This window comes from Crassostrea angulata, chromosome 5 (assembly GCF_025612915.1).
Source record: "Crassostrea angulata isolate pt1a10 chromosome 5, ASM2561291v2, whole genome shotgun sequence".
Classification (NCBI taxonomy): Eukaryota; Metazoa; Mollusca; class Bivalvia; order Ostreida; family Ostreidae; genus Magallana; species Magallana angulata.
In genome coordinates, this window is record NC_069115.1 from 19,997,793 (window position 1) to 20,024,194 (window position 26,402).

General features: G+C 34.0%; 1 protein-coding gene across 1 annotated transcript in view; it reads left to right on the top strand.

Annotated features, from left to right (window-relative positions):
- LOC128184696 (furin-like protease kpc-1) overlaps positions 1-26,402 on the top strand; it is a 35,232-nt gene that overhangs the window by 4,391 nt on the left and 4,439 nt on the right. Inside the window, exons 3-13 of the mRNA XM_052854266.1 lie at positions 13,881-13,961; positions 14,117-14,245; positions 14,349-14,416; positions 14,673-14,761; positions 14,847-15,022; positions 16,002-16,205; positions 20,005-20,111; positions 20,928-21,043; positions 22,139-22,262; positions 22,357-22,706; positions 22,841-22,885. Of these exons, the coding sequence (XP_052710226.1) occupies positions 13,881-13,961; positions 14,117-14,245; positions 14,349-14,416; positions 14,673-14,761; positions 14,847-15,022; positions 16,002-16,205; positions 20,005-20,111; positions 20,928-21,043; positions 22,139-22,262; positions 22,357-22,706; positions 22,841-22,885 (1,489 nt within the window). The remainder of the gene's footprint in view (positions 1-13,880; positions 13,962-14,116; positions 14,246-14,348; positions 14,417-14,672; positions 14,762-14,846; positions 15,023-16,001; positions 16,206-20,004; positions 20,112-20,927; positions 21,044-22,138; positions 22,263-22,356; positions 22,707-22,840; positions 22,886-26,402) is intronic.

Genomic DNA, 26,402 nt, shown 5'->3' on the forward strand with positions numbered 1-26,402 from the left:
GAAACATATTCACATTAAACTTATTTGAAAGTTGACAAATATGAGAAAATTATTTTCTATCAGAGTATCGCACATTTTTGAGTGTCAGGTAATGTACTCTATTATGATCTGTAAGTTATTCACTAAATTAGAATTATAGGTTTCAGAATCATTTTTGAAAGATTTCAGGCAGGTACTCATCATTACTATATCATAATTTTTCAACTTGAAACTTAACTGAATGCATATATGACTCCTCGACAAGTTTGCATATGGGCTATGGTACTCAGGTGGCCGTTTAGGCCTATTGGCCTCTTGTGACATTCCAAAGTTTGAAAATCATCGCTGCAACTGAGTGTAATTTTTAGTATGCCATTTTGGAAAAAGGTATGATTGAGTAGCTAAATAAACCCACTTTAGGTAGATAAATAAAGCAATGAAGGTCAATGAAGCTACATAGCTAAATATAATGTTTGTACTGGACCTGATTTACTGTACAGTAGCCAATTAATTACAATGAATATTCTTGAGCTGTATTCAGAATCGTAGTAGCTACCTAGCTCTACATATCAGCAATATGCAAGCATAGTAATAATAAAATCATTAATTTGTTCATTTTTTTTCCTTTAACCTAGCAGCTGGGGTAGTTGAAGAGCTCTAATTACAAATTTAGAAAAATACCCAATTTGAAAAGATAAGTTATACATATTTTTTTCTTTACGAAATAATAGTTAATAGCTAAACAAATCATATCTTAAAATTTTACACAGATCTGATGGTAAATTGAGCGTAAAACCTACTGGAAAATTCAGGACTACTTTTACCGAGTAGAATTTTAGCACAGGGGTTCACCACATGTGCATTGTATGTTCTGGGTTCAAAACGCCCCAAATTTAGTGCAAGATGGAAAGCAGACAGTGTGTGATTTCATTGACAAATATATAACATGCTCCATTCCAAGCGAAGAGGAAGATTTAAAGTTGCACAATGCAGTTCTCAAAGTCCAGCAACACAGTAAAAACCATTTTAAGTCTTGTAGAAAAGGTGGTAAAGAATGTCGATTTAATTTCTCCAGAACGCCATCAAGCAAAACATTCATTTCATCACCAACTGAGGAAACATCAAAAGCTGAAGTCGATGTTGCAGATGATAAAATAAAGCTACAAAGATCAGAGGCAAGGACTGTTTTACAGAATTTTTGGAAAAAAATTCAAGCCGATGATTTTGATGTTGATAAAACAACAACAGACATTTTCAAAGATCTTAAAATCACACACGCTCTATGAAGAAGCGTTTCAGATGATGACGGCGAAACAAACTATTGTCCTTAAGAGAACCCCCAAAGAAGTATAATCCATATCTAATTAAATACTGGGATGCCAATATGGACATACAGTTTGTTTTTGATCCTTTCAGTTGTATTGTCTATGTTGTTTCCTATATATCAAAAGCTGAGAGAGAAATGTGCATGCTTTTGAAACAGACAGAGATAGAAGCTTCTGAAGGAAACATGAATGCAAAGGAAACTATGAAAAAAATTGGATCGGCATATTTATCTAATCGGGAGTTCAGTGCTCAGGAGGCTGTTTTTCGAATTTGCAATCTGAGAATGAGAGAATGCTCGAGAAAAGTGGTATTCGTTCCAGTAGGAGAAAACCCGACAAGGTTGAGCAAACCTCTCTCTGTATTGACTAGAAACAAAACACAGATCCCTGAAATGAAAGACAGTGATTCAGAGAACCAGTACGATGACGATGACATTTGGATGACGACCATTGTTGATCACTATCAACAAAGACCCGTTTGTGAACCTTTTCCAAATATGTGTTTTGCTACATTCTGTTCTGAATACAGAGTTCTGTCAACGTCACAAATTCCCCAAAAACAACGCGAGGGTGTTTATATGTTGCAGAATAACAAAGGATTTGTTAAAAAAAGATGTACAAATGATCCAGCTGTTATTAGGTATCCGAGGTTCAATACAAAAAAGAACTCTAAAAACATTATCAATCTCTTATTCAGTTGTATCTACCTCAGGGCAAGTAGTACATTTAAAGCCGCCAGGGTTCGACATGTATCAAACATTTTACGAAAGTAGTTATGTTTGTTTAGAAGGATCTAACAAATTAGAGCATGTGAAACAAATTGTAGAAACTACATTATTGTTGACAGCATTTATAGGAACAGCTGCATTCAATATAGGTGGTTGCACAATCCACCATCCGTTTTCTTTGAACAAGTACATGCCAATTCCATATGAACCACTGATAGAGCAAAGTCCACTATGTGCTAAGTTGGAAAATTTGGAAATACTTGTCATAGATGAAGTATCCATGGTTTACAAGAAACATTTGTATTATATACATGAAAGGCTGATACAAATTAAAAGAAATAAGTGTCCTTTTGGTAGTGTATCAGTTCTTGCCGTTGGGGACTTTTATCAACTGCCACCTGTGAAGCAAAGTAAAGATGAAATATTGTACGAAGAAAATGCTACCTATCCTTGTGACTTTTGGAATGAGTATTTCAAACTTGTAGAATTAGATGAAATAATGCGTCAAAGAGAAGATCTAGCCTTTGCAAAAAACTTCAATTCGCTACGTATTAGAACTTTAAACCAGGACATTAGGATAACACGTTTTGCATATCCTGAAACTATGTATTCGAGTAGGAAAAGAAAATGCTTTACAAGTGTTTGCAACAAACGATGAGTTGAATGAACATAATTTAAAGATGATTAAGGGTTTTTACATAGATTTACGAGATATATTGGCAAAAGGTTTTGAAAGGGACAAAACAAGTGGAAAAATGTCTTTAAGGTAAAAACCGTTTGCACAAAGCAAAAGAGATGGTTTGTCCAGCTTGCAAGTATTATCTGTTAATGCAAGAGTCATGTTAATTTGAAATATAAATGTATCAGATAAATTTGTAAGTTATTGGAGCAATCACTGAATTTAAAAAAAGAATCAAATGGAGACATTAAATCAATCAATGTCTTGTTTGACGACCAAATTGTTGGCAAAAAAAGCGGAATAATAAAAGATGAAAGTTTTGTCGTTCAGATTCATAGAATTAAAGAAGAATTAAAAACAGCAAAAAATAAAACTTTCATCAGACATCAGTTTCCCCTTTGATTAGCATGGGCTTGTACTGCACACAAAGTGCAAGGACTTACAACATCTGAAATAGTTTTTGATTTAAACCGAGTTTTTTCTCCAGGAAAGCAGAATCTGAAAACTTGTTTTTTTTTGGAAAGCACAGTTTAAATCAACCCAACAAAAACGAAGCAAAGACTTTTCATACATAAATTTTGTCAGCTCGATTCATCGAAAAACACAACTATCCAATTTCTCTGGTGGATATCTATTTGTAAGTTGTAACAACATTGGTCGCAATTCAAAAAAATCAATATAACCAATGGAAAATGGATACCCGATTATCTCTCATTTCGCCAAATATCGTTTTTAGCGTATTAGCTTCTTTGTGAAATATTAATTGAAATAGCCTCATGGTAGCTATAATAAACTGGTATCGGCTTTGCTTGAATTTCTGATCGATGTAGTTTTGAATACACATGGTCAATAAATGTAAGTTGTTGCTCTCAGGCACAAACTTGACTTTTTATGATCTATCTGCACTCATTTACTTCCAATAAATATGTACTAAAACCTTTGAAAAATCGTCACCAGCTACGTAAAATAAAAAAGTATAAAACTGTAAAATGGCGACTCGATCTGATTGTGAATTTAACATTCCTTCATCGGTTAGCGTGTTTTAGAGAGTCTGCAGAAAATAAAGCGTCAACATTAATAGTAATTGATGAATTGTGAGGTAAAATAATGTTCCTAAAGACTGAGTTACAAGAAAAGATTAATCATGGAATCGGTCTATAATTGTACTAGTTTGCACCGTAAAAACTTTTGTGTACTAGTATGTTTTGAAGGCACATGTCAGTTGTAAAATAAAATGTGCCATTGATCGATTTATGTTCTATAAAATGTAATTTCTGTAATACCTATTGTGAATTCTTTGATTTAAGCTCCACAAAATAAATAATGCCACAAATTAAATTGATGCGTTATTGTAAAAAAATGATTGAATTTAATCTTTAAAGCACGATGCTGATAAACAAATTTGGGAACCTGTTTAAAACATCCATCTTTACACCATAAAACACAAAAAGTGATTATTGAAAGAACAACCCTTGGTCAAATTTGCGGCGATTTGATTAATTTTTGCACTCTTGATGCAAAGTAAACGTCATAGCTCGCATTAGGGAATGAAATATCAATATCGCGTAAGAGTAGGCCGGACATCAAATCGGACAATAAAACGCTTCATTAATAAGCTGCAACCCGTGATTCGACCTGTTAAACTGTAACATCATCTATAGACGAGTTTGTTGCAAGAAATGATTAGGTCTTCCGTCGTAGCTGCGTCATACTTGTGACGTGATACAAAAAATTGATAGCTGACCATGGTACCATATTAGATGTATAAACACTGAGTTAAAGAAACGAAGTACTTTACTACATGTTTATAAGCAAATACAGATCTTAACACGTTGTCTATAGTTTGATTCGACGTATTTTATTCACACAGTGGGACTGTGGTTATGGCCGGTATGAAGATGTAAAGAGCATTGGCAAACATTTTACACACATTTTTATCGAACGCAAGCACCAATGAATATTTTAGTATATATGCGGAGATCCTGGAAATTTTACAGGGAGTTTTGAAGAATAATTTTGTTTTTCGAGGAGGGGGAGCATGCACGGATCAGAAAATTTTTCCGAGGTGGGGGTTGAGGGTCTTAAGGTTATATGAGTTTGCCAAGGGATGTCCGAGGCATATTTTTGGTAAGTTTATAATGCACACGTAATTGAAAGAAATTTTGCGGGGGGGGGGGGGTCTCGAACCCTTCCCCTTCCCATCTAGATCCGCGCATGGAGAAGACCGATGCCGGTAATTTTACTGTAATTTTAACCATTTTTTTTTAATTATTCATTTTCAAAATTATCGGAATGTCAATATTACCTGTCAAAGCAGTTAAAACTTAAGATACGAACCTTTTAGTCTCAGTGAGTATTGCGTCCGCGTTCAAAAGAAATGGCAATATTCAAAAAATTCGGATGAACGATCTGGGTCCTAGGTCGTCCATCCGATTCTTTTTCAAACTAAGAGCTACAGACCTGCAGTTAGAGATTGTCAAACTCTTATTGATTATGTCAATTTGTTTTGTCTCAAAAAATCAGTTTTTTTTAATCAATAAAGGTTTACCTTAAAAAAAAGAAGAAATCGGGCACAATTTTCAGCGCTAGCATTTTACAATTTTATGGTCTTATAGAATTTCAAGAAGCAACTCTTCATTGCTTTATCCGAAATATTGCATGGAAAAAAGATTTACATCGAATTTTTTTAATTACAAAAGGATATACAAAATGAACTTAGATTAACCGCTAACAAACAGGCATAAACAGAGACTGATAACTAATAATCTCTTCTCTTTTTTTACATCAAAAGAAATTCAAGAATAAATCAAAATATATTTTTTCTTTATATGCGTTAATGAAAACGTAGAACAGCGAGGGGTTCTTCGTCGTGCAAGCACCTACTTAATAGATTGTTACACGGATCTAAAACGATGACAAATATCGAAAAGGCAATATTGTGGGTGAAGGATGAATGTGAAGTTTGTTTTTGAGGTTAAGTTATGATACATGTAATTATAATTATCTGGATCAGTTTTGTTTGTTGGTTTGTTTTGTTTATTAAAAAGGGGAATAAAGAATATGAGTAATTTCTAGGCATGTAGTATCGTTTTTGAATGTGTGTGTGTGTGTGTGTGTGTGTGTGTGTGTGTGTGTGTGTGTGTGTGTGTGTGTGTGTGTGTGTGTGTGTGTGTGTGTGTGTGTGTGTAAGGGGGGGGGGGGGGCAAACTCATCCAACAAAGCTTGACAAGACAAAAAAAAGGGAATTTTTGAATTTTCCAAAATCTTCCAAATCTAATTCGGGGGGGGGGGGGGGGCTTAGTATATCTAAAACTACAACTTCAGACATATATTTTCTTACTATCATTGGAAAAAAAGAAATATTGTATCACGCAGTTATTATGCGCAGATCATGCATGCACTCCTCTATAGTTTTCACAATTACATGTATCAGTTACTACATGTACACGTACTTACTAAGAAGAAATACATTTCCAAAGAGATGATATCGCTAAATCATAGTTCATTTAATAGTTAAGTTTCAGCTTGTCTTCTGCCACATGCAAGCACATGAGTAATCCTGATTTAGAAATAGGTATCATGACCGGGGGGGGGGGGATTCATCGCAACAAGATTGTGTACTAACGTACTAGAGTGTACATTCATTGTTAATTTATTATTGATGTTGAATTATTATAAACAAAAAAATAATTAATTTATTATAACATGCAGTCTGGAAAGTTAACTGGAAGAACTAAATTGCCATGGGGTTTTGTTTTCTCTATCTGCTGGACGATTTCATTTGTCTTAAATTTATAATACACATTGCTCACACGTCAACCGATTAAAAATGACTGTATTATGGAAAACCTTGAATATTGTAAATCTTTGTGTCATATAACATGTGAAACTGTTTTCATTCCACCCACAAACATGATATAATGAAATAATTTTAATGAAAACAATATAAATATACGTCATAAATCCCATATCAAACAACATATTACCACTTGAATCTGTGCGTCTTTTAATGAACAGAGGCAAATTCTAAAATGTACTTTTAAAAGTAATGCTAGGTGCAAGTCTGTAGCCCTTGTATGAAAAATTTCGGATGGTAGTCAATTTTTCCGGGATCCAGACCGAGAGCTACATGTATGCAGCTAAGGTAACTAATAATGCTTCCAATGAAATACTTTATTTAGTAATGCAAGCTTTTAAGAAAGTAGTACTTATCTTTGTTTAACAAAAACACCCCAATACTTTGTCTTACATTCGCTATTTGTAAAACAAGCAGAACCAGAATCAGTCCGACCCTCACCATATACATTGTTCGAATTTAATTGCCCTGGTAGTGCATTGCTTTGCATGTACACAATTTCTTTTAAAAATTAAACACTTAAAGTGTTTATCTATAAGGCTATTAATTCATATGTACACATAGCGTACACACGTGATTCAAAATAACCCAGATGGAAAACGATAAAGAATTCAGTCATTGGTTCTACATTTTATAGAATTTGTAATTCTAATTAAAAAAATTAAACATTGCGGGTCTGGCTGTTTGTTAATGTGTCAATCTATCAATATACAGTTTGTTAATTATTTTCGATTGCTAAGGCTACAGCGTATTTGATGAACATTGAACCAAAAATTTTCCATGCAACTTTTTTCCATGGGAAAAAGCGAGTACAATTATAAATTTTTGGAATTTAGAATTGTTTTTGTCATAAATGATTTATAAATTGCTGCTGAAGGTTGTTTGGTATTTTCGTTTGTAGATGTTTTGCAAATAAAAAACACGAGACGCGGGGCAAGTCATAATTAATATCCTTAATAATCATAACTAAAAATAAGCGGCTTTGGATTCAAATATTATCGTAAACGAATATTAAGTTCACTTTTTAAATCATCTCCACGATGATAATATTATCTGTAATTGAGTTTAATTACCATGCATTGGAACCATTTTATTAACACATCTCCCAGTACTGAAACAATTCAAAATGTCTCCGTTACAGTAAAACAGTGGGGCGTTCAACATGTGTACGTCCAGCTCTACAAGCACATGCACTGTCGTCTGGGCGAAGGCCTGAATACAGCTAGCGACTGTACTATCGATCGGTTACCTGAGTCTCGTAATGCATCTGTATATAGAAAGGTACACAGTTATGAACAAACAAGAAAAATAAGGTAAAAGAGGTTCATCTTTATGAAATGAAAATGTACATATGAACTAGAGCAAAGCTCGTTGCAAAGCAACGAGTAGGGTCTTCCGTTAATGTCGGAAGTAAAGCTGGAAGTTCCTGTAAGAAGCAGAGCTCTTAAACCAATAACAAGAGTAACTTAAATATAAAAGATGAAAAAAATCGAATTATTCCTGGTACGACTTAACAAAATACGAATGATTTTTAGTACGACTTAACAAACACCTTTCCGATTTCAAGAACGACTTAACAAAAAAAATCCGAATGTGTTGAAGTACGACTTAACAATTATTTTTGGTACGAGTTAATCTTACTTTAAACATAACGCTATTTTTTAAACCAAGGACGCGGAATCAAAATTTCCGGAAAAAGATAATTTTTAAACCCCGATATCTCTGTAATGCATTTGAGGGGTCAGCCCCTTTTTCTTGATATCAAATAAAAAGTCTCGCTAATATAAACATATTTTGTTCTACAAGTGTTCATGAATTGTAAACCGTTCTCGAGATATCTGTACAAATGCATTTTAGGGGCCGACCCTTTAACCCCTTACCGGGGCCACTAACAACAAAATTTTTGGTATCATATTGCTAAGAACATTATTTTGAAGAACTTTTGTTCTACATTGCTTTTAAAAAAAGTTCTCCTTTTTCAGATATTAATGATCAGAGTTTTGAGTTCTGGCCCCTTGAAACCCCTAATGACGTAATATATGACTTAGGTATGGTAATGTATAGATTAAAAGCTGTACAATAAACATTTTTGCTTCTATAATTAATAACAAAATATTGTTCAGTAAAGAGTTATTGTAAGAAGACATTAGAGCCCTCTTGACCCCTAATTTGAGGAGCCAGCCCCTTTTTCTTGACATCAAATGAAAGGTCTTGTAAATATAAACATATTTTGTTTAACAAGTGTTCACAAAATGTTTACCGTTCTTGAGATATCTGTACAAATGTGTTTTAGGGGCCGACCCTTTAACTCCTAAATGGGGTCATAAACAAAAACATTTAAGGTAGCATATTGTACAAAACGTTATTTTGAATAACTTTTGTTCTACATTACTTTTCAAAATATTTCTCCTTTTTCAGATATTAATGATCAAAGTTTTGAACTTCTGGCCCCTTGAAACCCCTTATTACGTAATATATGACTTAAGTATGGCACTGTATAGATAAACAGCTGTACAATGAACATTTTTGCTTCTATAATTGATAACAAATTATTGTTCACTAAAAAGTTATTGCAAATAGACTTTAGAGCCCTCTTGGCCCCTAATTTGAGGGGCCAGCCCCTTTTTCTTGATATCAAATAAAAGCCCGTGCAAAATGAAACAGCTTTTACATTACATGTTTTAACAAAATATTTATACGTCAAAAGATATTACGGAAAATGTGCGAAAATTTTGTGAAAAAATATGGTGCTAATTTTCAGGTTCAGGCGAGCTTCTAGGCCTTGCACATTTTCCGCAATTGGAAGCATGGAGGGAAATCTACAGACATTCATCTACAATCCCTGCAAATTTCAAGCTTTTATCATGATTAGTTTCAGAGGAGATGCGTGGACAAAATGACCCTTAAAAATTTACAATATCGTCCATATCTGAAACCGGAAGTGACGTAATCATTTGAAATTTTAATAATCAGTAGCGACATTGATGCTTTATATTTCCTAAAAATTTGGTGTAAATCGGTTGAATAGTTTCTGAGAAATAACGCTCCAAAAAAGTCAGAAAAAGAAAAAAAAGTATAATAACTAGAGCAAACCTCGTTGCAAAGCAACGAGTGGGTCTTCCGTTAATGTCGGAAGTAAAGCTGGAAATTCCTGGAAGAAGCAGAGCTCTTAAACCAATAGCAAGAGTAACTAAAATATAAAATATGAAAAAAATCGAATTATTCCTGGTACGACTTAACAAAATACGAATGATTTTAAGTACGACTTAACAAACACCTTTCCGATTACATGAACGACTTAACAAAAAAAATCCGAATGTGTTCAAGTACGACTTAACAATTATTTTTGGTACGAGGTAATTTTACTATAAACATTACGCTATTTTTTAAACCAAGGACGTGGAATCAAAATTTCCGGAAAAATCAATTTTTAAACCCCGATATCTCTGTAATGCATCGTCCGATTTTAAAACGGGTTTCGGTTTTAAATTAAGCTTAATAAAAGCTTTATTGCTGCTTTTTTTTATTAATATCAAATTATTGGTCAGAAAAGAGTTATTATGAAAAGACTAAGTAGCCCTTCTGGCCCCTAATTTGAGGGGTCAGCCCCTTTTTCTGGCTATCAAATAAAAGGTCTCGCTAATATAAACATATTTTGTTCTACAAGTGTTCATGAATTGTAAACCGTTCTCGAGATATCTGTACAAATGCGTTTTAGGAGCCGACCCTTTAACCCCTTACCGGGGCCACTAACAATAAAATTTTTGGTATCATATTGTTAATAACATTATTTTGAAGAACTTTTGTTCTACATTGCTTATAAAAATATTTCTCCTTTTTCAGTTATGAATGATCAGAGTTTTGAGTTCTGGCCCCTTGAAACCCCTAATTACGTAATATATGACTGAGGTATGGTAATGTATGGATGAACAGCTGTACAATGAACATTTTTGCTTCTATAATTAATAACAAAATATTGTTCAGTAAAGAGTTATTGTAAGAAGACATTAGAGCCCTCTTGACCCCTAATTTGAGGGGCCAGCCCCTTTTTCTTGACATCAAATGAAAGGTCTTGTAAATATAAACATATTTTGTTTAACAAGTGTTCACAAAATGTTTACCGTTCTTGAGATATATGTACAAATGTGTTTTAGGGGCCGGCCCTTTAACTCCTAAATGGGGCCATAAACAAAAACATTTAAGGTAGCATATTGTACAAAACATTATTTTGAACAACTTTTGTTCTACATTGCTTTTCAAAATATTTCTCCTTTTTCATATATTAATGATCAAAGTTTTGAACTTCTGGCCCCTTGAAACCCCTAATTACGTAATATATGACTTAAGTATGGCACTGTATAGATAAACAGCTGTACAATAAACATTTTTGCTTTTATAATTGATAACAAATTATTGTTCAGTAAAAAGTTATTGCAAAAAGACTTTAGAGCCCTCTTGGCCCCTAATTTGAGGGGCCAGCCCCTTTTTCTTGATATCAAATAAAAGCCCGTGCAAATTGAAACAGCTTTTGCATTACATGTTTTAACAAAATATTTATACGTTAAAAGAAATTGCGGAAAATGTGCGAAAATTTTGTGAAAAAAATTGGTGCTAATTTTCAGGTTCAGGCGAGCTTCTAGGCCTTGCGCATTTTTCCCAATTGGAAGCATGGAGGGAAATCTACAGACATTCATCTACAATCCCTGCAAATTTCAAGCTTTTATCATGATTAGTTTCAGAGGAGATGCGTGGACAAAATTACTCTTAAAAATGTACAAATTCCTCCATATCTGAAACCGGAAGTGACGTAATAATTTGAAATTTAAACAATCAGTAGCGACATTGATGCTTTATAACTCCTAAAAATTTGGTGTAAATCGATTGAATAGTTTTTGAGAAATAACGCTCCAAAAAAGTCACAAAAAGAAAAAAAAGTATAATAATAAAGAAAAAGAAACCGTAGAATAACAGAAGGGTTTTCCGTTGAAAACGGAAAACCCTAATAAAGAAAAAGAAACCGTAGAATAACAAAAGGGTTTTCCGTTGAAAACGGAAAACCCTAATAAAAACATTTGGGAATTTTATGTGGAATCATCTTTACGCGCTGCATGTAATAGTTAGTGCATTACAAGAAGCCCTTTCATAACCTCCTACACGTGCACACACCCACAAAAATGGACCGAACTGACAACAATTGTTTCTGCAAATACTGACTATAAATTACGAAAACATCAAATTGAATAGTACGGAAGAATTTGGTTTTAATTTCTTTACAACTTTGCTTCAATAATGCATTAGAAGTTGTTATTCTTTTACAAGTTATTGACAAAAAAAACTTTGGACGCCTCTAACACCCTAATTATAGGGACCAGCCCCTTTTTCTGTATACCGAATGAGAGGTCTCGGTAAAACCAAGAACTTTAAAAATACATCTTATAACAAATTATTATCAGGTAGAAAACTAAAACGGAAAATATGCGATTTTTTTGCATTTTTTTCTAACCTTCGTTTCAACATATATACTACTCTTTTTATTTGCATTTGAATAACAAATAAAGTATGTCTTGCACAAATTCACTGTATCAGCTTTCAAACCAGCCCATCTTTGAGACTCTGCAAGTCATTGTTAAACCCACCGGACAAAAGAGGTTGTTAAATTTAACTAAAAGGGGAATTACTCAAAACCGGATGAGGATTTTCATCAACTAAAATATGCAACGACAACATAGCGCGGCATGTTATCAGACCTGAAAATTTCAAAACAATCGGTGAACAAACGAGCGAGATATTAAGGATCAAAGTTGGCGTCTAAAAAAAAACATTTTTCAGAATAATAGTAAGGTCTTCCGATCCCAGCGGAAGACCTTAAATAGTGTCGTCACTAAACGCATCGCTATATCGGCCAAAATGTATAATCTAGGGGAGACTTGGGATAACTAACTTGGAAAACTACTGCAATGCCTGTTATTATATACAATACATGTTATTCAAACTAATCGTTGAAATACGCGCTTAAAAGATAATGTAGAAAAGTAAGTTACCAGCTTTTATGTTAAAGAAAACATATCTTTCAAGATTAAAATTATATCAATGCATGGAATAACGAATGACGCGGCTTTACAAGTCTATTTTCATTACATTGACAATTGTATTCACTCTATTTCAACTCACGCAGCTTCGAAGGAAGACCTACTCGTTGCTTTGCAACGAGCTCCGCTCTAGTTCTTTTTTTCTCTTCTTCTTTTTTTTTTTTTTGTTGATACTAAACAACACGACTGTTGCCTTAGTTTTGAAATAGATTGTAAAAACTGATTCAGAATACCCAAAATGAATTTGAAAAAGAACAAGTATAAAGTAAAACTATTTGAAATTTTTATGTATGAAGTATTAGTTTATACATGTATGGCCATAGAAATGAAGTTTTGAATAATACATATGAAAGATTATATGTTGACCCCATAATAATAACTTGATTCGTAAATGCGTTGCTACAATCAGGACGATGGAAAATCACCCAAATCACAAAGCATTTACCCTAATCGCAACTTTCCAGGCCTTCCTTACATGTACATAGCTCACATAACTCTGAAAGGCATCAGATGTATCACCGTCGGATCTAGTCAAACTACTTATTGTCTTAACAACAGGCTATTTACTTTCCTGTCGAGTATTTAAGGGATAAGGTACACTTATCATATTTTGTATTGCCCAAAAATCTTCGAGAAAATATTATAGATTAGATATGTTATTTTTCTAAATGTTGCCGCATAAATAACAGGTCTTTCGCGTGCATGTCACAAAATTTGCCGAAGTATGGAATATGTATAACATTTTTAAGTTACGTCTGTCATTCTTGCTATTTGAAAGTATCTGATAGACAATAATGGAGGTCCTGGATTAATTTTCTGCGTATTAAATGATTTGCGATGTAAATTAATCGCCAAAGCGAGCATTAGATGACCGCGAATATAACCGGAAATAGTGTACAATATTTTTTGGTGATTGGTTATTTGTTTTAGTTTCTATATTGGTAAAGATGCAAGGCGATATAGAATTCAATTTTGGTTGAATATAAATATTAATGAAGGAGAAAACCATTCACATGATTTTCCAATGCACATGAATTTCTACGTTTTGTAAGTCCAAAATTAAACGATTTAGACTCAGCATATACTTAGGTTTACTTAGCTATTTGATTTTTCCGTATTTTAACATTCGTAGGTTATAAAATATATGTGAGGCATTTCTGAAAACAAAGATTAGACCGAGCAAATCTTAAAGTTACATGTAATAATTGGTTATTTTTTTTGTAGATCAAAAGTTTAGAAAGGCAATATTTCCACATTTATCATCTAAGAACAAATGACCCTCAATGGTCAAATATGTGGAACCTGGTACTGTAATATGATGTTTATTTGCTTATCTTGAGTTCAAATAAAAAAAAATAATCATCTGAAAATCACTGCTATTTTGAAACCTAAAAGATGAGAGGACTATATTATTTTGAACTCATCAAACAAAAGCATATATCTTTTTAATCCATCAAAAGAACGAAGATGTCTTTCCAAACACAAGAGTAGCGGAGGCTTGGAGACACGGATTGAATGGCTCTGGAATTACCATTGCTGTTCTCGACGATGGCATCCAAGTCGACCATCCAGATCTCAGAAAAAATATTGTAAGAAATATTGAAATGATTTAAATATCACTTTCTACATTACAAAAAATCTTAAATTTTTAAAAATCTTAAATAAAATACTTTATCATTATTTCTTTTTCAGGATACCTATCACAGTTATGACTTCATAGATCAAGATTCAGATATCACTCCAGATAGAATCACTGACAGGTATATGTACATATAGTTTAATTTTTATGATTGAAGATAAGTTAAAAAGTATTTTCATTTTAGAGTTATTAATAGCCTTTCAAATTCATATTTTCAAACATGTCCATTATTGTTAAAAACTTCCTAAAAAGGTAAATATAAAACTTTAGGTATTTTGTAATTGGACAAAACAAGCATATGGAAAGAAGTGAGAGTAGGAGAGTTAATAAAGGCTGAAATGGTGTTTAAAGCTTATTTTCTATGTCATTCGCAAAAGCCATGGTACAGAAGTTACCGGACTAATTGCAGCAGAAGCAAATAATGACGTGTGTATAGTTGGAGTTGCTCACGCTTCTACAATTATAGGTACATGAACCAAATACAAATTTCTCTGGCATGTAAAACGCCAGCAAAGTTATGGTTTGATTTAACTCTGCGTAATCCTTTGTAGGTGTAAGATTAATTGGCTCGGACGTACCAATCACCGGCATTACCGAAGCAAAAGCCCTCAGTTATCATTTAAGTAGGGTAGATATATATTCAAACAGCTGGGGACCCAAAGATGGATCGCTATATCATAGATTGGGACGTGTTATCGAGAGTGCATTAGTTGATGGTGTAACTTTGGTAAGTCTAAAAAAATTTTAACATCAATATAACTTTAAATACATGCAATTATGAAACAGATCAACCTACAACTAAACTAACAAATAAGGAAATGATGTTTTGGGTGAATCATGCAGGTCTGAAGGTGGCTTAAAATGCAGAAAAATTGAGTTATGTTAATTTTCGACGCAATGCGTGCTACCTCCATTGCCCAAGTGTATCACCAAAGAAATCTCTTCTCTGATTATATTTCATATACATGTATATTTAAATCAATTGTTATATATATTTACCATGAAAGTGTATAAAAGTAGCTAAAGTATTACCATAGTTTATTAATATTTTACCCTTGAAATGTTTTAATTATGATTGTAACTATATGGAAGTCTGTGGTCGTAACCCCGTTCGTGATCTCAATGTATCTATATTTTCGAGAGAAAAAACTTAATTTTTTTTATTTTTTTGCAATAATCCGCTTAGTATCTAGGAAACTGATTATATTACTTTTTCGCGTTTTATATATCTAATAAATGTGAGTCTGAACAAAATTTTAGCACGGGGAAATGATTTCAATTAGGGAATAAAACACATTATTGAAATATGGTAAAATTCAGATGTAACTTATGTTGACTGTATTTTTATTGTTGATGTCATTTTCTCTTTTTACGATTAAAAATTATAAATATAACTGATCTTCATTTGATAAGATCTCTACTGCAAATAGTCTTTGATTTGTTTAACACCATTGAATTATTGAGATCTTTTTCAAATCATATTTTTTACAACCATATAAAAAGAGAAAAAATGCACATCTAAAGGTTATTAGCTATTTCAACTTTATAAACCATCTTCCGAAAATAATAATGTAATAATTGTTGTTATTATTAAACGTTCAATATGATTATATGAAAAACTCATAATAGGTATAGAACAAATAGTCAACGAATGGGTACTGCTTTTCTTTTAAAGAATTAATCATGTTTTTTTTAATTCAATTCAGGGACGAAATGGAAAAGGTGTTGTATATGTATTTGCTGCAGGCAATGGCGGGAAAGATGACAACTGCAACGCGAATGGTTACGTCAGCAATCTTTATACAATTCCAATAACGAGTATAGGCATTGATCAAAAGGCAGCTCCTTATTCTGAAGTTTGCGCTTCAGCTTTCTCTACAACATATTCAAGCATATCGGAACGATATTTGGTAATATTAGAAAACTTTAATCTGCTTATGAGTCCTCGACATCCCTGCAGTTTTTCATTTTATGACGGTACGTCAAAACAAGGCGATTTTCATGAACTAAAAACATGATTATATCGCCAAAACCAGGGGCCCGTTTCATTAAAAGGCGTAATATACGACGAAACTTAAAGGAAGTGAACATGAAAAAATTATCAAGGGCTCAAATTTGTCTGTTTGATGTGTATAATGATATCTGAAAACCGTTTAGACAGAGCTTTCCTCAGTAAAAAGATATACCACTTAGAATAACTAATTCTTGCAATCCATGAGCGCTGCCATATTGTTAAAATCATTACCTCCCTGCTGGGTTATCTCTAAGCATCTAAGAGAGGGCAGCACTGATGCTGCCGTCAGTGAGACACATTGCATTTTTACACACGTGTAGTAACAGGGATAAAATGCCATCATCAAAATGTGAATGGAAACTTGAAAGGAATGAAAAGAGTTGTCATTTTAAACAGTGTTTATGGAGGAAGATTTTGGATCTCAGAATGATGCATTCCCACCAGCAGTTAATGTGACATGTAACTAGAATGGAATGTGGATCAGTGTTATTGTGACCTATTTTTTCTTGCACTCGGGAATTTCTTGTTTATGAGTTTGAACATTATGTGTGCTACATAAATGAGCACACAAGGTGCATTGCACAGCATCCTGACTTTTAAAAAGTGTCTTAGTCCTGTTATTCTTCTGACAGCATAAACAGAAACAGCGTACATATCATCAAGATCTTATGTATAAAAAAAAACAAATTAGAAAAATTTCCAGGGCATTTAAATAAAAAGTAACGGTAAGAAACCCCACATGGAAAATGGAATTACAATTTGATATTAATTTAAATTGAAATCTAAAAACAGCATTTTATTTATGTAAACACTGACTGACACATGCATCTCCATACAAACATCTGGAATGTGATGGTCTTATATTTCACAAATTAATTTATCTATATTCATTTTTTGTACAAATCATAAATAGTTATCTGAGGTTCATTTATAGAAATGTACTAAATCCGTGTCTTCTCATGACAGTACACAAAATTTTTCTTCACATTAAGGCATAATTTTTCTCCTCAACTTTTATCAACTCTGTACATAAACACTGGCCTAGTTCCAACATTGACCCAGTCACCAGCAGCAATGTGGCTTATCTACGTCAGAGAACAGATGCATGCTGGGGATTAATGGATTACCTCCATAAACCTTTCACTGAGAGTGTTAAATTGATAAAATCTCTTGATAGAAATAAATAAATAGGTAACAGACCTCATTTTTAAGTTTCAAAAGGCTTTTATAATTTATTAAGCAACAATTATTTTTTTCATGTTCACTTCCTTTAAGTTAGGCCTAAGGGCGTACGCCAAAATTTAGTCCGGCGTAAACTGCGTTTCACTAAGAGGCGTACGCCTGGCCATAAACACTAGTATCGGACTAAGTTAAGGCCAGGCTTACGTCCTTGACAACGAGCTTATGCACATGCGCAAGACAGATGATAAACAGTAGAAAGGAAGATAGATAGATGAATAGATATATAGATAGATATATATTCTTTAGATAGATAAAAACATAGAAACTTGTCAATTGTGTTTGCGTGAGAGCGAGAGAGAGAGAGGGAGAGAGAGAGAGGAGAGAGAGAGAGAGAGAACTGTAAAGTATTCAGGCATATTTATCCTGTTAAGTGACAAAATCACACAGCAAAACTTGCTAAAATGTTTCATTTGAAAGATATATTTGATGAAGCAAATAGGATATGTTCATTCAAAATTATTAACTCAACAGAACTATTTTGTTATCGATATCTACGGGGATTTCACCATGCTTCGAACACCCTTGGAATTTCTCTTTTGATCATGCGTCAATTTTCGCCAGAGTATAAATATTTTTAATTAAATTTTCTGGTTTCCTCTTACTATATTATTGAAAGAAAATCAGTGAATTTGTTTAAATATAGAAAATATAGCGAATGAATGGAGTAATGGGCTTTTTAACCATGGATTGGACAATAAACAACCATACAACAGATACTTAAAATAACGAAATTTTAATATTTCATGCAAAAAGACGAAAAAAAAAACCCGAAGAGGCTCGGATAAATATATTTATTACTTTCATATTAAGATTTGTGTCAATGTAAATTGTGGAGCAAAACTGACCTAGGAAATAATTGATGAATTCCAAGTCTAATTTTTTTTTTTCGAAGTTAGTTTTTGTTTCGAATTATTTAAGTGAAAGGGTGCATACAAACCATAAGTGCATGCACGTTTATTTGTAAATGTTTCACCAAAATTATCAGATCCAAGGTACTGAGTATGTGTCAGACGTATGGTGGACTCAACATAAACTACCCAAGTACATTTACATGTGTATTTAGTATATTGAACGAGGCTTCATCTAAATTTGAAGTTAATAAAGAGGATGTGTATGTAACCTACGAAATAAAATCTATTTAATCTGGAGTCAATGTTTTGCATCGGTTGAATGATAAATAAATTATCTAATACTTAAAAAAAAATTAGGGACTTTTGACGACTCTAAAACATAGTTGGAGCTTTCATCATATTTTGGTATTTACATTTCAACTATGCTGAAAATACTTCTGTGATTAACCTTAGTTAGACTACCTAAGCTAACACCTTTTACTCACCAAAAAAATGAAATAAAAAAAGAGGAAAATATAAAAGTCAATAATTCACTTTGTGAGTTTTAAATTTCAAAATATCCCACATATTTAGCGTGGAAGTTTGGGGGGGGGGGGTAAAATGTTTAAAATGCTAGACATTTCTTACACAAATATACCTTTATACTATATGTGCATCATGTTTCTATATTTTCTGATTTATTCATTGCCCAATTTACAAAAAAAATATGAAACGGAAATCAAATTATTGGATAAAAATAATCAAATGAAAACTATATATCGATTGTCTAAATATGTCATTTTAACATGTAAACGGCAGGTGCAAATATAAAGAATGGTCATAAAACATGGTAAGAAAGTTTCTATTCGAGAATTGGTACCACCTATCAAAACTCTCTATTTTCTTAATTTCATATGAAATTAATAAAATTTACATGACAAATTGTACAATTTAACAATACGGTCAGCACCGATATTCTCAGCAACAGAATTAGCAGTCAAATCCTATTTAAGCCTTAACTTACGACTACCCTTGGCTAGGCGTAGATTTTTGTCTTAACTTAGTGAAACGGACCTTAGTCAAAATATTTGATTAAGTCCGGACTTACGACAGGCGTAAAGTTACGCCAGGCGTACGCCTTTTAGTGAAACGGGCCCCTGGGGATCTATTCACAAAAAATCGTACGTCTACGATTACACCTTAAACTTACGTCAAACGTACGTTTACGTTTATGGTGCTATTCACAAAAGCTGTCGTAAGGTAATAACGTTGTCGTACGTCTGTTACAGTCGTAAGTGCGTCTAAGTTCTTAGTTACCGACAATGCTCATGCGCAGTGGGCATTGTGGAAAAATAAATAAGACTTTAGTTTTTATGAATAATGATAAATTTAAAACCCTGTCACTTTCAAGTCGAAAGCAGTCAAGAACCTTTTATATCAAAGAAGAAAAAAAGACGTGTATGCGAAATTTCTTCAAATGTTGTGGATGTTCCTTAAAAATAGTTTAAAAGAGTCGTATTTTTAATATTGCGTTCATAATTATTGATTTTTGCAATCGACAGAGATAATTAATCTGATGCATATTAACCAATTCTTATTTTTTTTTAACTTTTATTCCTACAGACTTCCACATCTCTGAACTCTACATGTATCAGCAACAGCAACCTACAGGGAACGTCTTTTTCGGCTCCACAAGCTTCAGCAATTGTGGCATTAACTCTTCAAGCAAAGTAATAATACTTTGGGTATTTGCGACTGATTCTTTAGTAGTTTTTTACTTGTGAACAGCATAAAGCATGGTTTTTTGTGATGCCCTGTTATGTTTTTGTAACTTTTTTATGCGTGTCTAAAAGAGCTTTAGATTTTTTTATAGGACGGATGTTTACATGTACGTTTATATCATTTTTATATAGAAATACATGTACATGATATATAATAAGTGCCTATTTGGGAGCCTCAGGGCAACAGTTGAAAACAGTTATCACACCAGATAAAACCACTGTCAACCGATGCGAAGGAAATGGGGGGGGGGGGGGGGCGGGGGGCAGGGGGGGGGGGCTGGCATCCCAACTTTCTTTTTCTCGCAGCAAATAATTTTCAAAAATTTACATAAAAGAAATTGAATTATCATGGAGTTACCCCCTCCCCCTAAGAAAAATTTACTGTTTTTACTCTTTCATTTTTTTCCTTTAAGAATGGCGTGAATTCTACTACGAACCGTATGCGCATAATTTTCGCGCATGTAACAATTCGTTGTGTTACCCGTTGCCTGCCATGTGTGTTGCTCAGGGTAACAGAACGGATTATAAACTGCGTCTAACCAATTAGATTTTAGTATTTGACATGAAAGTAAAATAACATCATTTATTTAACATCATGCATTTATCAAAACAAAATGTTGTTAATTTTACATTATCTTTTAAACTTACTAATTTACCAAATTATTTGCAAAGACAAGTGTTTTAATCAAATGAAATCAACAAATATAATAGATTTTAATCGTCCTGCTTTCACTACTTTGAATACAAATGACATTTTCGTGGTAGTCCTTCGCTCACATGGCGAGATGTTCAACATCTGATTGTGCAGACAAGTAAACGACACAACATTGACGATGGTTTTGAGAAACAACCTTGGCAAAAAAATGGAGCAGGGTTTAATGGTAAATTATCTTTTGGGTTGTTTTCCATAAAGTTATTTATATTGGCGAAAATTTCTAACGTCCGACTTTTTTTTTATTATTTACAAAGTTAAACATCAATATTTAGGTCGTTGTCACTATCGACTGCTTTTTGAAATGCCCAACTGTTCGGTCAATAAATTGTAATCGAGTAAGTAATTACTCGACCATGACCGTTTTTGTTGAAAAGCGTTGAATGCGTCTTCGATATGTCTGCCCAAGAATCTTCAAGGTCAGTCGGGGTGGTGGTCCAAACCGAGCTCGGTTCGCAATTGGATTTTTTTCCTATCACATGTTTTGCTGTATTTACTTTTGACCTATAAAAATGACGTTCTATACAAAAAAAACACCTATTTCATATTCATAATTTTCATCACAATTCGCTAGATTTTTTACAGACACCACTTAATCATTCTAAAGTTTGACAAAAAGTTCAGTGCAATCAGAAGAGTTGAAGATTCACCATGAAGGCCAAAACGTCATGTAACGGCAGGTCAACATTACCGCTACATTAGGGTAACTCACCTTTCCGATTAACACAGTACAGCTTGACAACAACACAGTACATTTTAGACGAGATCATTTGTCTTTATGAGCGGGACGATATAAATTCAAGATTGAGAAAGCTCCTCATCATCCGAATTTCGCAGAACTAGACTACATAAACAAATGAAATAACATTTCACTAAGGTTTTTAGTTAAATCATGGGATTTCTATCAGATGTTATTATTAGTGCAATTGGGGAACGTATGAGGTATTAATGTTGTGATTTTAATATCTTAGGGTTTCTGTACCGTCTTGATATTTTTTATAAAGCCCTTGAAATAATTGTGATTGAGTTTTATAATTAAAAGGCTGTTATTTTTTATTCTTTTTATTTGATTATTGTTATGATCAAAACAATTAGAATTACGAACAGTATAATACAAACACTTGGCTAGGGCGTTAGAAATTTTGACTAATGTATAAGTAGATGGAAAAGATTCATTCAAAAAAACTTATTTTAAAGAATATTTCGAGCAGTTTATATTGTGCAAAAGCCCGTCATGTTTATTTCTTCAAATGTCATATGTTAGTGAGTCAGATTGTCGGTTTTGGAATGATGGATGCAGAAGCAATGGTGTCCCTCGCAAAGACCTGGACCCTAGTAGACCAACAACTGTATTGTGCCTCTGAAACAAAGAACGTTAACAAAAACATGTAAGCATATTCTTTATTTTGGATAATCATAAGCATATATAACTAGGATATTTAAAGGTTGAAATTATCACAGTTTCCTACCGTTTTATTATAGAAACAATTCGCGGGATGTGTCTAAAACAACAATCTCAGAGTTAACCAGTTCAATTAAAGAGACTGGTGAAAACTGCACAATACGTTCTCTAGAAAAGGTTCAGATAGATGTGTATTTTTCGTATGAATCAAGAAGAGGAGATTTTACTTTGATTTTGGAGTCACCTTCGGGAACTGTGTCCTACCTTATGACCCCGAGGCCAAAAGACTCTGATAATACACATAATGTATCTGAAAAAGGCACCTGGACATTTACATCCGTACATTTCTGGGGAGAAAACCTTCAAGGAAAATGGAACCTATCAATGAAGTACGAACCTGAAGATAGTCTGAATACACATGATGTTTCAGGTATTCATTTTTATCTAAGAAAACATGACACAAATGAAAGAGAAAGATTCATAAATTGTGCATTTTTTTTGTAAAAAACAATATAGTTGTACATGTATATGCGTAAGGCTAAATGTGAGCTTTTTTTATTTTAGCCACTCTTATATCCTGGAGGCTTCATTTTCATGGAATCTCAAAAGGTGCGATATTTTCTGCTTAAGGTCTGACGACACGTTCCTCAATTTTAGATAACTTTTTCCAGGAAATTGTTAATGGTTTACTACTACTTTGACAAGCTTTCTTGCAAAAAATTATGGTACCTTACCATGCATTTCTGCAAAATACTAGAGTATGCAATATCCTATATAATCTTCTTGAAAATACACTCGAATTGCATATATAAAAATAAATACATCTACAACACAGCGAAATTCACTATATTAGAACAATATCTCCGCCGGGGCGGGACTTTGAACTCACGACCTCTAGAACCTTTACGCTTCTGGCAAAGAGCTGCCACGGTTCTAACCACTCGACCATCAAGACATATAACCAAATCCAAGTAAATTTTGATCATTTTTAAAGTAATTATAAAATTAATATTTTTTATTGGAACTCTTTATTACGAGGAGATACAAAAAAGATTTTTGAGGAACGTGTCGTCTGATCTTAATTTATTTAAATGCTCGTTATACTTAACAAGAGGCCCATGGGCCACATCGCTCACCTGAGGAACAATAGGTATGATAAAATCAGCTTAAAGCTGAACACCGCTCGTAAATAGGCACTGTCCGCCATATTTCTCTTTAATCACTGCTGTCCCTACAACCCTTATATAAGGGACAGACCTCTAAACAGTTCAAAGTACTTCGCTGTAGAGGTCTCACCTGTGTGGACGTACATTTTGCCTCGCCGTGTTACCCGGTCGCGATGAAATTATCAAATTTTACGCACTTTTTGAAGCCAGAAGAATACTAACATCAAATAAATTGGTCAATGCATTATTTACGAACAGAAAATGAACACAAGATAAGAAAAAAATGCATAAAATCTAAAGACCACGAAAGGAATACTACATGTCGGCCACGAGGTTCAGGTGTGCAATCGGGTGTAACGAAATCGAAGGGTTTATATACCAGGTATCTGTGTGACGGTGCCTATTTACGAGCGGTGTTCAGCTTTAATGGAGTCATAATACAAACAATCTGGACAATGTACAATAATACATGTAGATCCTGTATAAATAAAATCCATTTTCCCCGCTGGATATTCTTATGTTTATAATCATTAGTCCCTTTTCTAACAGGATGATTTTATAGTCATATCACATGTTGAGTATTGCAGTCCTCAAAAAGATCCTTTACAATTGTTTATATATGGGATATTAAGCTACATCAAACTCTGAACCTTCTTGTGAGGCCGAAGAATTGTCCTGGAGCCAAAGTCTTAACAATTATAAAGAATCATCTGGCTGATTAGTTTCTGAGAAGAAAATTTTAAAAGATTTACTCTATATATTCCTATGTAAAACTTTAACCCCCCCCCCACAAATGTGGCCTCACCCTACCCCCAGGGATCATGTTTTCACAACTGTGAATCTACACTACCTGAGGATACTTCCACACAAGTTTCAGCTTTCCTGGCAGATTAGTTTCTGAGAAGAAGATTTTCAAAGATTTACTCTATATATTCCTATGTAAAACTTCGACCCCCCCCCCCCATTGTGCCGCTCCCTACCCCCAGGGATCATGATTTTCAAAACTTTGAATATACACTGCCTGAGGATGCTTCCACACGAGTTTCAGCTTTCCTGGCTGATTAGTTTCTGAGAAGAAGATTTTCAAAGATTTACTCTATATATTCCTATGTAAAACTTCAACCCCCCCCCCCATTGTGGCCCCACCCTACCCCTGGGGGTCATGATTTTCACAACTTTGAATCTACACTACCTGAGGATGCTTCCACACCAGTTTCAGCTTTCCTGGCTGATTAGTTTCTGAGAAGAGGATTTTCAAAGATTTACTATATATTCCAATGTACAACTTTAACACCCTCCCCCAATGTGGCCTCACCCTACCCCCAGGGATCATGATTTTCACAACTTTGAATATGAACTGCCTGAGGATACTTCCACACAAGTTTCAGATTTCTTGGCTGATTAGTTTCTGAGAAGAATATTTTCAAAGATTTACGCTATATATTCCTATGTAAAACTTCCGACCCCCCATTGTGCCACACCCTACCCCCAGGGATCATGATTTTCACAACTTTGAATCTACACTGCCTGAGGATGCTTCCACAGAAGTTTCAGCTTTCCTGGCTGATTAGTTTCTGAGAAGAAGATTTTCAAAGATTAAATCTATATATTCCTATGTACAATTTCGACCCCCCCCCCATTGTGGCCCCACCCAACCTCTGGGGGTCATGATTTTCACAACTTTGAATCTACACTACCTACCTGAGGATGCTTCTACACAAGTTTCAGCTTTCCTGGCTGATTAGTTTCTGAGAAGAAGATTTTTAAAGATTTACTTTATATATTCCTATGTAAAACTTCGACCACCCCATTGTGGCCCCGCCCAACCCCGGGGGTTCTTAATTTTCACAACTTTGAATCTACACTACCTGAGGATACTTCCACACAAGTTTCAGCTTTCCTGGCTGATTAGTTTCTGAGAAGAAGATTTTCAAAGATTTACTCTATATATTCCTATGTAAAACTTTGACCCCCATTGTGGCCCCACCCTACCCCTGGGGGTCATGATTTTCACAACTTTAAATGTACACTACCTGAGGATTCTTCCACGCAAGTTTCAGCTATCCTGGCTAATTAGTTTCTGAGAAGAAAATTTTTAAAGATTTACTCTATATATTCCTATGTGAAACTTCGACCCCTATTGTGGCCCCACCCTACCCCCGGGAGTCATGATTTTCACAACTTTGAATTTACACTACCCGAGGATGCTTCCAGGCAAGTTTCAGCTATCCTGGCTGATTAGTTTCTGAGAAGAAAATTTTAAAGATTTACTCTATATATTCCTATGTAAAACTTCGACCACCCGATTGTGACCCCACCCTACCCCCAGGGATCATGAATTTCAAAACTTTGAATCTACCCTACCTGAGGATGCTTCCACACAAGTTTCAGCTATCCTGGCTGATTAGTTTCTGAGAAGAAGATTTTTAAAGATTTACTCTATATATTCCTATGTTAAACTTCAACCCCCCATTGTGGCCCCACCCTACCCCTGGGGGTCATGAATTTCACAACTTTGAATCTACACTACCTGGGGATGCTTCCACACAAGTTTCAGCTTTCCTGGCTTTCTGGTTCTTGAGAAGAAGATTTTTGAAAAATTATCGAAATTTTTCATTAATTTCTAATTATCTCCCCTTGAAAACGAGTGTGGCCCTTAATCTTTACAACTTTGAATCCCCTTTGCCTAAGGATGATTTGTGCAAAGTTTGGTTAAAATTGGCCAAGTAGTTCTTGAGAAGATGTTGAAAATGTGAAAAGTTTACGGACAGACAGACAGACGGACAGACAGGCGGACGACAGACAAAATGTGATCAGAATAGCTCACTTGAGCTTTCAGCTCAGGTGAGCTAAAAACATGGTTGTTGCATCACTCCTCTCAAATACCTCTAGTGACCAATTTTTTTAAACTTAATTTCACGTGGTATATCACAGATACCAGCGCGGGTCTTTTTGGATAG